Source organism: Cimex lectularius, unplaced genomic scaffold (assembly GCF_000648675.2).
Source record: "Cimex lectularius strain Harlan isolate CLEC.00 unplaced genomic scaffold, Clec_2.1 scaffold46, whole genome shotgun sequence".
In the NCBI taxonomy this organism is placed as follows: Eukaryota; Metazoa; Arthropoda; class Insecta; order Hemiptera; family Cimicidae; genus Cimex; species Cimex lectularius.
The window spans coordinates 302,489-317,463 of NW_019392654.1; the positions used below are offsets into that span (position 1 = coordinate 302,489).

At 34.7% G+C, this 14,975-nt stretch overlaps 2 protein-coding genes across 2 annotated transcripts; both read left to right on the forward strand.

Moving 5' to 3' along the window:
- The first annotated feature begins 1,319 nt into the window (after positions 1-1,319).
- Positions 1,320-6,713, forward strand: LOC106672856 (longitudinals lacking protein-like). The gene is made up of 3 exons (XM_014404601.2): positions 1,320-1,709; positions 5,944-6,136; positions 6,222-6,713. The coding sequence occupies exons 2-3, from the start codon at positions 5,945-5,947 to the stop codon at positions 6,417-6,419; spliced, it is 390 nt and encodes a 129-aa protein (XP_014260087.1). The 5' UTR covers positions 1,320-1,709; position 5,944; the 3' UTR covers positions 6,420-6,713.
- A 3,941-nt stretch (positions 6,714-10,654) lies between these two features.
- LOC106672855 (NADH dehydrogenase [ubiquinone] 1 beta subcomplex subunit 9) lies at positions 10,655-14,465 on the forward strand. Its single transcript, XM_014404600.2, has 3 exons — positions 10,655-10,883; positions 11,015-11,157; positions 14,210-14,465. The coding sequence occupies exons 1-3, from the start codon at positions 10,783-10,785 to the stop codon at positions 14,383-14,385; spliced, it is 420 nt and encodes a 139-aa protein (XP_014260086.1). The 5' UTR covers positions 10,655-10,782; the 3' UTR covers positions 14,386-14,465.
- The last annotated feature ends 510 nt before the right edge of the window (positions 14,466-14,975 follow it).

Genomic DNA, 14,975 nt, shown 5'->3' on the forward strand with positions numbered 1-14,975 from the left:
GGGTTTTTGGTGAATTTTCTTTCAAACCGTCATAACAATAAAATTTTATTAAAATTCACGAATTTATAACTTTTTTTAAAATTTGGTTTGCGCTAAAATAAATATTGTTTTCAATGTATATCGACACTCAGCAAATTAAGTTTGGGTGATAAGATCTTTTGAGGTCTTGTGGTGCAAAAACAACTTTTTGTGTGTGCCAAGCTTTCGGTGGTTCATCATCCAAAACCACCGAAAGTTTGGCACGGCCCAAAAAGTTGTTTTTGCTCCATATGACCTCTAACGATCTCATCACCCAAACTTAAAATAAGTATGTTTCAATTAATATAACAATAAAAAATACATATAGTTTGAAAAAAAAAAAAAGTGTCGTTTTTGTCCTTCAGTNTATAATTAAGCTGTTGCTATTTTATATTTGATCACAAATTATAAATAATATCCAACTGTCCAAATGGTTGTACATAGTGGGTGCCTTTTATGCCACTTTTGTACAATTAAATTTTCTGCATGTTCATTTTCTTTGGCTTATTTTTCATGGAGTAGTAAAAAATGTGCATATATTTCATTAATGTTTGTGCACGAATTTATGCTAAGCCTTGTGCATCCTGCTCTGCCCATCCCTTTTTTTCCGCTAAATCTCGTTCAGTCACCCCGCAACCATTGACCAGCTATCCAAAAACTTTTTTTTACGGTACTCCGGCCAACCTTCTTCTTCACAATCTTGCCCTCTTGACATGTTACCTCTTCATTTTCGATGAACTTTGCTTCATAGCTGTTTGGGAGAGTCTGGATCAGAAAACTACGATTTTAAAAGCTTTCCTTCTTGGGTCTGGACCAGGTGCCCTCATATTATTTCTCATGTCGAAATGGTAAGAATTTTTATTTCCTTTCCCCTTTTCTCTCTTAAAGTTGTTCCCCTCTTTTTTTGTTCTTTGCATTTAAAGTAATTTCTATTTTGTTTCGCTTTTCTCGTTTTCACTATATTAATTTATTTCTCTTCCCTTTTTTTAATTATGTATATTATTAACTATAATTTTGGAATTCAACATTTTCCTATAATAAACCAGAAAAACGCAATATGATGCAATAAACATGTAAATATGCACTTTTTTAAACAATGGACAACCATCATGCACCAAGTTAAGCGGCTGGTACTTGATTTAAAAACGTAAAATTTTCTTTTTTGTTCATAAAAAACTTTATCTTTTTACTTTATTAATCATTTCGATTTTTATTGCATCAGGCAATACAATAAAATTGTATATATCGATTTTTATCACCCAGGAGGAGGATAATGAAACCGATTCGATACGATCGATTGTACCAGTGCCTAGTGCCGACTCCCGTCCAGCTTCGATTCTGACTCCGTCCCCCCCGTCGGGCGTTTTTGCTGTTTTTCCCGTATTCGAGGAGGAAAACAAGTGTCTCCAACAAATAAACGACTGGATCTGACAAAATCCTGGCAAATATCGGCATCCCGACAATTATTCACACTGACGGATTCCGCGTTATTCGATAGAGTCATTTAATTTACGGTTCGAGTGTTGTGCGCGAAATACTGCTGTTATTGCCGAGACTGACGTTGTGTCTTGCCCTGCAATTCGTGAAATAATTAATTTTTAATTATAAACAAATAAACTCATCACTCCTTAAGAGGGGACGTTTTTCTAGTGCTTTTCTTCCCAATTACGATTCAACCTGGACGATCCAAAGTAAGTATTATCTAATCCCTTCTAACTGACCTTACATTAATTAAGCATCTAATAAAATAACGAGCGTTGTAATATTATAAAAGAATAATAAAATGTCCGGGAAAATATAGGGAAAACAAAACGCCGCCGGTTTTTATAGTCTATAACCTAAAAGCTGTTTGTAGATTGACTTGTTTTATTTCTTAATTAATTAAATTATGCTTTAACTCGGGTTTATTTCATTACTTTTTATTATTAAAGTTCTATATAACATGCATTTGGAGTTCGGCACCGGTGGTACTTTCACTTGGGATATTTTGGCCTTCATCCACGTTTTACCGATAAGAATCCACCATTTAAACGCTGTCACTAACGGCTTGCGTTCACTTTCAACATTCGATGACAAGACTTTGAATTTGAAATTTGGGTTATTATCAGTTATAAAAAATAGTAAAAACATGACTATTTTTATTCCAATTAACTTTACTTGTCAAATCTTTAGATAAAAGTTTTTAAAAAAATCATTTCACCTCTCATTTTATCTCAGTTCGTGTTTTGCCATAACAAGTAAGCGTCTTGATAATTTTCAAGATAAATTACTTACTGACAAACGTTATTTATGAAAGTAAACATAGTTACTCTTGTTTACAATTTTATAAACAAATAGAAAAGTAATAATAGTAATAAAAGTATCAAAAATTACAATAGCCGAGATCGTCGTGTCAGTTAACATCCATTTGAGAAAAGAATGGAGGGGCAATACATTTTAACTTTTACACGAACACAATTTTTTTTTGTTAATTCACTAGCCCAACTACTACAAAGTTGTCCACTAGTGCATTTCATACAGACACATTTCACATTTTTAACTGGCTCGAATGGCTGATTTAATATAATGTGAATATATCACGTTTGGCTTTACATATTAAAATCACAATACTATTAAGATTATTATCGCAGAGGCTTTAATAAGTAAATGATGAATCACAAAAGCTATTTACAATAAAGTAGTTTTTATCATTGTGCAAACAATTTACACTATCACTGTGATTACTTAAACCAATATACGGCTTATCCTGCTGTTGGTTTGAGACGTGTTGGCAGTTTTTCCAAGGTGTAAATGTGATGCTTTCAACAAAGGGAGGAACTTGAAGAATCTTTCTTCAATAATTTCCCTAATGGTAGGTATAGTCCCAATGTAACAGAGTTTGGGACTGCATTAGAGCCTTGTCAGACATTGTGAAACTAACATAATTACTCTTGTCTGGGTGCAAGGCACACAAGTCAGAGAGCCAATGAATTGGCTGAGGAAAGTTCAATGACATATTGGCCCTGAACCCTTTTGTGGCTTACCAAACTGTCAAAAACGCGGATCCATTATACAATTGATTAATAAGTCCTCCACTCAATGGGAATGCAGCCCGGGACGGAGGCATGCAAAAGAGTTTATAAAAGGACCATCGCAGAGACCAATGGCAGAACTACTAAACCTAGGATGTGCTAGAACTGGAATAATAGTTGAACTGCTATCTGGACATCACAGAAACAAGCCTGTGCAGATATTGCCAAGAAGAAGAAGAAACAGCAAAGCACATCCTCTGTTGTATGAGGGCCTGTGTAGGCTGAGATTCCTAATCATGAGAGAGGAAAAGCCATGGCCTGAAGGATACACACGGGAGCTCTTGAAAAGGCTTTGGGGTCTGATAAAAAGCCTCAAGCTTAACAAAGAGGTCTAGATACACAATACATCAATACTGGTCACGGTGCACAGGTTGTAAAAAGGCCAACTTCTACCTAAACTAATCTATGTACATACCACTCAGCGTTGACAGCAATTATCAGCACCTTATGTTACCTGGAGTCCCCTTATTTTGAAGGTAGAGGTAGACCCCATACTAGTTGCCTGATATAAAATCACTGCAGGCCTCTGTTTAGATTTCTGGTTGATCATAGTGAAAAACATAACTAGTTGACATATCCTTTATTTACCTTTTTGTTTATATGCATATTCAGCTCAGCTTTTGGTCCAAGTAAACTCCCAGGTACATGGGGCTCCAAGGGATTTTTGTTCCTTCGATATTGAGCTCAGGAGGGTTTGGAGGTTCTTTGTATTATAACATCTTACTTTTACATTTACTGGGGTTAATGTGGAGTCTCCAGTCTGAGTAATATGAGCTGATTTGACCTTGTTTGAGGTCTTTTTAGTAGCATAGATCACAGTGCCATCAGTGCACGCAGTGTTTACATTTCCAGGATTTAAAAATAGAAAAAGAAAAAGGGATGATTATAAAATAACTAAATAGTAATAACAATTTTCAACAAAAAATTCCTGTAAAGTGTAGCTTTCTTTAAATAATTGATTAAATTTAGCTAATGAGTTCCGTTTAAAAGATTAACTACAGCTACATCGATAGGTGATAAGAACTAAAACAAAAAAAAACTTACTGGTGCTCTTTAATATTGGACAACGCCCCAAAAAGTAGAATATATCTTCAATTTCTTTCCTATATATTAGGAGGAGAGTTTTTCTTCTTTCTTTCCTCTATATTTTTTTCTTCTTTCCTTTTTATTCTTTCCTCCAGGTTCTGAAACCCCTGTAACATAAAGCCATATCGTGGTGTCTTTACGTGGATCTCCTTGGGTATGAGATTTGTCATAAGTGGCAGTACCATAAATGGGCTAACGCTTTACATTCACAGAGGATATGTACTGATGTCAATGGTTCCTCCTGACAGCCGGCATGTTTCTATTTCAACCTTGCCCATCTTCTTAAAGTGATAGCTGATAGGGCCGTGGCCAGTATAGAGGCCTACAATTCTCTTCAAATCCTGCCTGCTGAGAAAGGGGAGTGCTTTCGTCTTCCGTTTTGAGAGATTTATATATCTCTTAGCTTGCCTCATACCTGGTGCATTTGTCTAGTTTTTCTTTCTCAATCCATTTTTCCAGTTCCAACTTAAACACACACTCTGGTGTACTTAGTTTTCGTTCTAGTCCCATTGGTGAGAGGGTTGCCATCTTTTTTTTGCTAGTCAGCCAGTTCATGAATATCAATGAGATCTTTACTTCCAACTATTTTTTAAGAACCTTTGATCAATTCTTTAATTTTCTTAAAGATTTAAAGATTCTTCTTAAAAGATTTAAAGAAAGATTTTTTTTCATCAACATCAAAGGTCATAACAGCCCTCAGGTTTTATATATATATATATATATATATATATATATATATATATACATATTTTACACATTTGCTATGTTTGGTTCAAATGCAGGGCTGCTGGATTCGAACCCAGGACTTTTCCCTTACAGTGATGAGCGCTGTGTTAACGCCTAAACTGTTGCAGTCACCGACGCCCTGAGAAAGAATTTTTAAGATCAGTTGGAACTAAAGGATACATCGATATTCAACCTTTGATGATGGAGTTCCACCAAAAAAAGTACACCGAATCTCAAAAAAATCGTTAGCCTGTTCATTTCCATCTATGCTTTCTTGTCTGAAAACCCACATTAAGGTAATCTTGTTTTGGTTTCCTAGAGTCATTAGGCTGTTTAGGCACTCCAGAAAAATGTGGCGTTGAAAGCATATGTATTTAGTGCTTTTATGGCTGCCTGGCTGTACGGGAGTATATTGATATTTTTCTTTTTAACTCCTTTCCATGTAGGGTTATAAATAATTCCCTGGGGGACACCGGCTAAAATGAGAAAAATAAAAGAGGAAAAGGTGTCTCGGGTTACTTGGAAGAATAGGTTTGTTAGGATATTAGGAACGATTTGAGGATAAGTTAGTATGTAAATGGAAGGATGCCCTTTATCTTCCACAACAAGCCCTCGGCTCATTCACAATCAAAGGCCGGAGAATGTCTAGGAAAGGGAAAAAATCATATGCTTTCAAAAGTTAAATGAAATAACCAAATATGATCAAAGTCTAATGTTACTTACTTCATCTTTCATAGATCAGTACTTAGGTATACGAACATGACACTGTCACATTATTACTTTTTTTACAGGATAGCAAATGAAAGTTGTTTACCTCAGTACGATTAGTGACATATTGTGTTTTTATCTTCTAAGTTTATATCTCGGTAATTATTAAAAAGACGGCATAGGGCTATGTACAACTGGCTAAATTGGAAAAAGTTATATTAGGAACATTAAAAAAGGGAATTTAAAAAAAATTGGACTTAATGTGTGCCTCCGGGGATACTGAGATATTAAATAAAAACTATTTTTAATATTTTATGTTTTCTCTTGTGTTTAGTATGGCTGGAGGGGACCAACAGCAATATTTCCTTAAATGGAATGACTTTCAGTCAAACATGGTCACATCATTCAGGCACCTGCGAAATGAGAAGAGCTTTACAGATGTTACGCTCGCCTGCGACGGGAAGACGTGCAAAGCCCACAAAATGGTCCTATCCGCTTGCAGTCCGTATTTCAAATCCTTGCTTGAGGTAAGAAATGTTTTCTATAAAATATATTTATTAATAATGATGACAATAATAAAAAAACCAATAATCAATGTTGTATTACTTTTAGGAAAACCCATCGAAACACCCGATCATAATCCTGAAGGATGTTCCATTTGACCACCTTCAGTCGATACTCGAGTTTATGTACGCAGGGGAAGTGAACGTTTCACAGGATCAACTCTCGACGTTCCTGAAAACGGCAGACCGCTTGAAAGTGAAAGGACTTGCGGAAGCGCCTCACGGGATCAAAAGGGAACAACCATAGACTAAAAGATCGAGACCTGTTTCTTTTCTCATTTTCAGGGGGAATTTTTGTCTTTTTTCTAATTTTGTCATCATCATTATATTATTATTATNTTATTAATAATAATGATAAATATTATTATTATGAATGTATAGGTAAGTTAATTGACTTGATGTAACTGTAAAATGTGGTACATGATATATTTGACCAGGAAAAATGAGGAGTTGATGTATTTATATAGTGAAAAATAAAATGTTTACAAAAAGTTAAGACAATGTATAAAAATGTCTACCTCGTACTAAAAAAAATTAATTAAAAAAAATCAAATCAAAACTCGTGCACTAGAATATAAATATAACATCTCCACCAAAATAAGACATTTAAATAATTAAATAAAAAGCAATCAAGACTTCATTTTTCTTTTTCTCTCAAACATTATTTTTGGTCAAAAGAAATAAAAGTTATTTTTTAAGAAAATGATTTTGTTTTTCTCACACAATGCATTTTCATTCCCAAATTGTCTTTCATCGATAGCAAATTTACTGTAAAACAGCCTTTCCATTCAAATTATATCAGCTTATGCGCTCATTTCCATCCCTGGATGATCAAGACTGTGATTTTTTTTTTTTTTTACACTTACTGGGGCTGAAACATAACCCAAGAGTGTCAAGTCATGGCTCTATATACTCTATATATAGAGTAAGTAGGCTTGTACGCTTACCGCTTTATGAATACATTGTTCTTGGCACAATAGTTTCTAGGTACATTTTGACAGTCGGACTCTAGACCATAGACACGATGTTTATTATTATTTTTTATTTTCACACTGCTTCACTTGTGGAAAAAAGTTATAAACAGTAATCTATAATTTGAAAGTATATTACTTTAACACTATGGAAATTATGGCAGGACAGACATTTTTCAGTAGCCCACTGATATAAATACACTCATAATTTATACATGGAGCATCTGTCTTATTGCTCTAGCTGGATCAAAAGAACCAATTTTATTGATTGATTGATTTATACAGGTTCGATTATGCAGATATGTATGTTCAGAACCAGACGTCTAACTTGGATGACAACTCACCTACTATTATTATATTCAGAGTCAGACTTGTCTTAAACCACTGTTGAAGTTAAGCTCAAAGGGTTATCAACAACTATGGCATTTGAACCCCTAGCGCAGTTGTAACACTCATTTTTTTATGCGCATATTTCAACTATGAAGTCATATTAACCCCCAGGTAAAACAGTTTATTATTAGTTAATCTATTGTGTGTTCTCAGTTGGTCCTATTAATCAGAGTAATTAATTATTATAATTGAAACAGTGTCACGAGCAGGACTTGATCCTATGACCCCCCCCAGGTCAGTACCAGAGGTAGTACGGAGTACCACTTCTACCTCTTGAGCTATCATACAGCTTGGCAAACTGATCTTATGAGGATTTTTTTACTGTCTCTTTATTTACTTTACAAATTAAACTTTAATGTTCTCCAGCTCTCTTCCCGGAAACAAAAAATATTCATAAGTCTAATAAAAGAAGGTCCCTTCAGTAGGTAAATGCTTATCCACATCTCTTATACCAAGTAATGCTAGCATTTTTAAAAATCAATTAATTTCTGCTTCAAGGTATGTATGTTTAGATCAGTAAACATATAGCATTGTTTAATTTTTACAATTATCTATTACCACACTGAGGCAAAAAAAGTTGCTAAACAAAACAAAATAAAATTTAAACAGGGTAAAAGAATTTTAAGAAAAATGTTGCTATGGAAACAATAAAGAAAATATTCGATTAAGTAAGGAATAATTCCTCTTGTGTTGATCACCACATCAATTTTATGAGGTTTTGAATAATAGTGCTGTGGAATATTTTTATACTCCTCCAACAGTGTTAATTCTTGCAAATTCTTTGGCATTGTTATTGGGCAACTTTTTTCTCTCTTTGACTAGTCCCAAAGGTGTTTGATAGGGGGGGGGTTTCATGCTGGCCAGTCTAAATGTTGAATTGAAGCCAGTTCCAAGTAGTCACCAACTACTTGGTGGTAGTACCACCCCCTAGCTATGTGAGGGCTTGCATTGTCATGCATTTAAAAAATAAATTAATAATTATTATTATTGCCAGTTAGTGACATAAAAGTAACAACTTCTTCTGATAACATATGTTAAATGTACCACACAGCAGTTAGGGAACCCTCGATGAAGATCAAGTTTGTGCAACCTTTCATAGAAATACCTGCCCAAACCATAACAACACCACTTAGCTTCTCTGGAGAGAAAATTTTGCAGGGATACATCACTCTCCTGTTCTTCTCCAAACCCTTTCTCAGAAGACTTCAGACTTGACTCATCTGAAAACAAGATTTTAACCCAATCTTGGTCATGCCAATTGATATGATTTCTTGTGAAACTGAACCAAGCAGTTCTGTCAAGTTGCACGTAATCCAGCTTCTGAAAGTCTTTTCTCATAGTGCATAAACTGACAGTTACATTTCTAGCTTGTTAAGTCGTTGCTAGATCACAACAGTTGTAGAATGTCGATACAGAGTACATTACAAACAATAAAACAATCATCTCTGCAAGAGTGATATGATGGCGACCTGAGCCATGCCTTCTTGAGTGACTTCTAATATCTTGGTAGCGACAGTTCGGACAGTTTTGTTGGGAATATTAAGCACTTTGGCTACATACACTTGCCTTCTTCCATCTTCCAACACTGCTATGATTTAATAGAATTTGTATCAGTTAAAACCATCACTCGGACTAATTTGAAACTAAAAAAATCAAACCAACAGAACATTAGAAAGAATTTTTACAGAAAAACCAACAAAAATAGATTAAAAGATTATTTTCAAAATTCAATTGTAAACTTAAGTGGGAGATTTTATCTGTGTTTTATTTATCTCTAATCCTTTAAAATGGAGCAAATGTTGTTTTAAGATAATCAATCAAGGATTGTCTAAGGGATAATTAAAAATGACAAGGTCCCAATTTTAAACTAAAACAACTGAAATATCAAATCTGAACTTTAGAAACGTATTCATTAATTTAGCCTTTAAACAATTTTCATCTACTTAATAGTATCATTTCAAGGATTATATTATTATATTTTTATTTTTGTTACACTTTCATTTATACATGTTTCTCTTAATGTTTTGATTCTTACTTACATATTATGTATATTTTTTATAAAGTTTGTTTCTAGTTGATATCAATTACTTATTTTTTGTATAGGTGAAAAATATCCAAGGTTTCATCGCTTTTGTACTATCAGTGGTTTCTTGGAAATTATGAAAATTTATATAAGTTTATAGAAATTTCTCAATTTTAGACTTTCAAACACTTGATCATTTTTTTTCTGTTTATTCCCTAACATTTCTTTATAGTCCAGGGGATTTTGGGGTAATGAGCCGGCCTCACACAAAAGGGAAGGGACGCAAGTATGTGTAATACATCTAATTGATCACCACAAAGGCATGTTGGTTGTATAGATTTTTTCATGAGGTGCCTGATGGTCATATTTGTGTGCCCTATACGTAATCGACATAGTACGATTTCATCACACCTGGAAATTTGGAAGGATATTTGATATTGAAGATATTTGAGGTTGAGATGTTGGGATTGTCCTATGTAGCTTTTGCTGCATCGTCAGCTAGCTCATTTCCCTTAATCCCGACATGACTTGGTATGAAGGAAACAGAAGACCATTCAGGGATATTTTTTAAGTTTTGCCAAATGTTCTGAACCAATGGATTTTTAGAGTACGGGTTCTGAATTGTTTGAAGTGCACAATAAGAATCAGAAAATATAATTATTTTGTGGTGACTGATAGAGAGATCATCTAAAGCATTTAAAATGGCAAATATTTCTGCATTATATAAACTGAAAAGTGAGGGTAAACTCAATTATTTATTGTTATGTTTTATTTAAATAAATAAATACTTCCAATTACTTGTTATTGTTTGGAAATTGTAATTCTGTTGTTTCTCTAATTAACTATTTATATTTTATGATGAATCTCTTTATTAGATCTCCTAAGTAAATTTGTAACTATTGTATAATTTTAATAGTCTGTCTGGAAAATAAACAAGGTAGATCAGTGATTTTAAAGATATAACAGTCCTTCCTTGTTCAAAATAATTCAATACTGGCGTTTTTGTTATATAATTAATTTATTATAAATAAACACAAATTTAATAACACAGCTATGAATCAACAAAGTGAAAATGGTTTAAAAGTTGAAATGCCTGATCAGGGATCACAGCTGACAAGTTTAACTGCAGGGAGGTTGCAATAATTGGCTTTTGTTGATTTTTCTCTTTCATTAATTAATTGTTCCCCGTAATAAAACTCGTTTTATTAATTAATAAAAAAAGGGAGATGGCCTCTCACGTGCCTCTGAGATATCTTACTCACCAGCAAAAGCTGTGCAACCTCTACAAAGAATATTTGAGGAATCTGGAGTCTTGGCATACTAAGAGGTACCAATTTCATTTTTAACTTTCCGACGTCAATTTACCATTTGTCCCATATTTTTCTTCATTGTTAGAACCTTTGTTTTGAAATTGTAAATGAAAGATGTAAAAATGTAGTAAAGCTTTTTTTAATGTAGGTTGGACTACAGATACCAGGCAGTCTTAGCTCGTGATAAATTCGATCAGTACATGAAAATCAACGACCCGGAGAAGTTAACAAAAGTAATTAGTGATGTCGAAGAGGAACTCTTTTTGACGCAACACTACCAGCCAAAAATGTGTAAGCGATGCTCTGAATTTATAATGATATTATGATCAAGGGTGTGGTCGAAAGCTTGGCAGAACAGTTTTTGGATAAAGAAGTACCCCCCAACCTTGACCACCATCTCGCTCACTACATAATTACAACAGTTGGTGGATCATCAATAATTTGTCACTGAATTTACTTTAAAACTGTTACTGTGAAGTTGGTTGGCCTGTGGTTAGTTGAAATACGACTAACTTCTCACATTTTAGCATTTTGCGACAGTTACTATCCACAATCTGTATGGAAAATGTTCTTCTAGTCTGATGATAAGCATTTAATGCTCGAAATCTGGAGATTTTCAGATCAGCTCAGAAGATTGTGTCTGGATCAATGCAAAACCAGATTGTGAGTAGTACCAACCTTTTCAGCTAGTGGTATTGGTACCTTGGTAGATATAATGTTCATGGTGTGTATTATACTGCGCCCTTTAGGAGCTGTTGTATCCCCTGCTCTGTATTTATAGCACACTGGTTCTAGTTCAAGGAACTTGACTAGTAAGCCCAGATTCAAGTTTTATCTCTTCTACGGTTACATTGTACGTCCCAAAACACTTCTTCCTGTGGGCAAGTGTAGCACCACAGTTTGTTAATAGGTGTGTTGGTGTCTCCTCTGCTTCTTTGCAGAATCTGTACTTGCCATGTTGCATTATGTCATTCTTCTTCAAATGCCCATTTATTCTGCAGTGTCCTATCTAGAATCCTATTAGGATTTGTAGTTTTTCTCTGCTTCCTGTAATGCATTCTGTTACCTCTTTCCTTCCGAAGTTTGTTAGGAAGTTCTTGGATTGTTACTTTTCTTTGTTCCCTCATTTTCTTTTTATCCTTCTGTCTGAGGTGCTCATTGATATCTATGCCCCAGAAGGGCTCGGGTCCTAACAGCCCCTTTTCTTGCAAGGGCATCTGCTTTATCGTTGCCTTCTACTCCCTCACGTCCTCAGACCAAGCAGAGGGTGACATTGTTTTGCGTACTAATTTGTTTAGTTTAGATTGGAAATTCACCACCATTTTTGAGTTAATGATGTTTGAACTTAGCCCTTTGAAGGCTGCTTGGCTTTTATGATAGCTATAGTCTTGTTTTGGTACCCATTCTTCTTTGGGTACATCTCTTGATTGTGAAGATCTCAGATTGAAGATACCAGTGTATTTTCTGTATTTTTATTTTCTTGGGTTCTGAATATTTGGTTTGGGGACCGAATACACCTGCCCCGTACCTTCTTGTGTTCTAGATCCAGAAGATGGTGTAATTGTTGCTGTTTTTCTCTTTTCCCCATTCTTTTTTGTATATAAGTTTATTTGGAAATTTTGATTAACTTCCTCTTCATGTTACCACTTGGGGCCATGAGTATCAGATGGTCTTCACTATACTGTTTTTATCTCCATTTTTGTTTTATCCTTATTGGAGGTTTCTCTTTGATATACTAATGATAGTTTTCTGTGTTGTCTTCATTATCATATGGAAGAGAGGGATTAATCCCAGCATCTTCATACCAGCTATAGGGCATATTCTTATCGCTCCCATTATACAGGTGCATGCAAGACTGTATTTCATTTTTCACTATCATTGTGTACATCGAAAGGAGGTTATTTGGTCTACATCCCCAGTTTTTCCTGCTATTCTTCTGCACACCATTAAAGCTCATGCTGCTATCTTGATAGTTGAGCTGATATGTTTTTTAAATGCCAGTGTTTTCTCTAGTACAAATAGTAAATAGCAAATAGTAGTAATGTACAGATATTTGGCCTCTTTCTTCATTTTTTCACAGGGACCTTGGTAGCTGAGTGGTTAGTGTCAGACATTTGATTCCCAAAAATGCCTCTGAAATTTCTGACCCCTCCATCTACCAAAATATCGTTCACTACTCAATGGGTGTTCAAAACAAAAACAATATTTCTATAATCTATATGTCTAGATATCTCCCTGTACACAAACTATAAATATCCTAAGTATGAGTCAATAGTGTTTATTATATTCCTGCATTATCCTATATAAACTGTATATGTAACTATTAACCATTTTAAGCATGATTTCGTGGTCTTGCTTCTGTACTGAGAGCCTGTCGTCAAGCTCACCCCTATTCCCACTTCTACTTGAATCTAAAAGTGATGAGAGTAGTGCATAGGGATAAGCATGATATCACACTCTGAGTACATGAGTAGAGGCTGCGATGAGCGTGATATCACACTCTCAGTACATGAGTAGAGGCAGGGATGAGCACGATATCACACTCTCAGTACATGAGTAGAGGCAGGGATGAGGGCGCTCACACTCTCAGTACATGAGTAGAGGCTGCGATGTCACACTCTCAGTACATGAGTAGAGGCTGCGATGAGCGTGATATCACACTTTCAGTACATGAGTAGAGGCTGGGATAAGCGTGATATCACACTCTCAGTACATGAGTAGGGGCAGGGATGAGTACGATATCACACTCTTAGTACATGAGTAGGGCAGAGATGAGCACGATATCACACTCTCAGTACATGAGTAGAGGCTGGGATAAATGTGATATCACACTCTCAGTACATGAGTAGAGGCTGGGATAAATGTGATATCACACTCTCAGTACATGAGTAGAGGCTGGGATGTGTGATATCACACTCTCAGTACACGAGTAGAGGCAGGGATAAATGTGATATCACACTCTCAGTACATGAGTAGAGGCAGGGATAAATGTGATATCACACTCTCAGTACATGAGTAGAGGCTGGGATGTGTGATATCACACTCTCAGTACATGAGTAGAGGCAGGGATTCCCAAAACTGCCTCTGAAATTTATACTTTCAGTAAATGAGTAGAGGTAAGGGTATCACACTTTTCAGTACTTCATATGGGAACTGACTATCCTGAAAGGTCTAGTATGGTTCAGTTGAATACCTAATATTTTATAAGGTCGTTCTGTTAGTCACATAATTGAGAAATTTACTTCATTTGCTTATCGTAAGAATTTTTATAGTTTAATTTAAAAAAAAAAAATTTTGCAAGTAAAATTTTTCCCTATCTGCCTATTAATTTTTTTGTGTGCAGTTGCTAACAGTGTTAGAGGTAATGCCTATGGTCGTGAGGCTCACATACCCGATGTAGTACTTGACCACTGGCATCCACTTGAAAAGGCTCAATATCCAGAGTATTTTGCTACGAGGGAAAAAAGGAAGGAAGAATTCGTCCGCATGTGGGAGAAGGAGTTCTCAAAAAGTACATAAAACACAATTATGTCATTAGATACTTTTAATTTCTCTCCAAATTGTTGATGTAATAGATTAAAGTGTACATTACTTGTTGATTTGTTTTTGAAATTTGATGATAATACCTTTTCTGATGTATGTCCATCCCGAAAATATAATGTTATGATTGAATTTTTTTTATAGCATTAGAAAAAATGTTTTAAAATAGTTGTTTTGTACTATTAGAAAATTGATGCTATTTAGCTATCTCATTTCATAAAAGTCATTCTGTAACCTGGCTACATATCTCATTCACTCACATAAGTAATGTCTCTCAAATTGAAAATTTATATATATATATCAATTCTCTCTATATGTATGTCATATTAGCACACACCCAATTTAACATGCTTTTATTCTGGCAATTAATTTGACAAAACCCATTTTTTTTACTCTTCTTGTACGGTTGTTGACTTTTTATATTTCTTGGTTTATTTTTTAGGAACAAGACAACCATCAAAGAAGAAAATGAGTTTGATGGTTGTCTAGTTCCTGGAAAAAACAAACAATCCAATTTTTATTTCACCATGCCTCTAAATGAAAGTTTGCTTCTTTTTATTCACTGAAAA

Coding starts and splice junctions, on each gene's coding strand:
- LOC106672856 (XM_014404601.2), top strand. CDS start 5,945: ATGGCTGGAGGGGACCAACAGCAATATTTCCTTAAATGGAATGACTTT. Junction 6,137..6,221: donor ATTTCAAATCCTTGCTTGAG/GTAAGAAATGTT, acceptor TATTACTTTTAG/GAAAACCCATCGAAACACCC.
- LOC106672855 (XM_014404600.2), top strand. CDS start 10,783: ATGGCCTCTCACGTGCCTCTGAGATATCTTACTCACCAGCAAAAGCTG. Junction 10,884..11,014: donor GAGTCTTGGCATACTAAGAG/GTACCAATTTCA, acceptor TTTTTAATGTAG/GTTGGACTACAGATACCAGG. Junction 11,158..14,209: donor ACACTACCAGCCAAAAATGT/GTAAGCGATGCT, acceptor TTTTGTGTGCAG/TTGCTAACAGTGTTAGAGGT.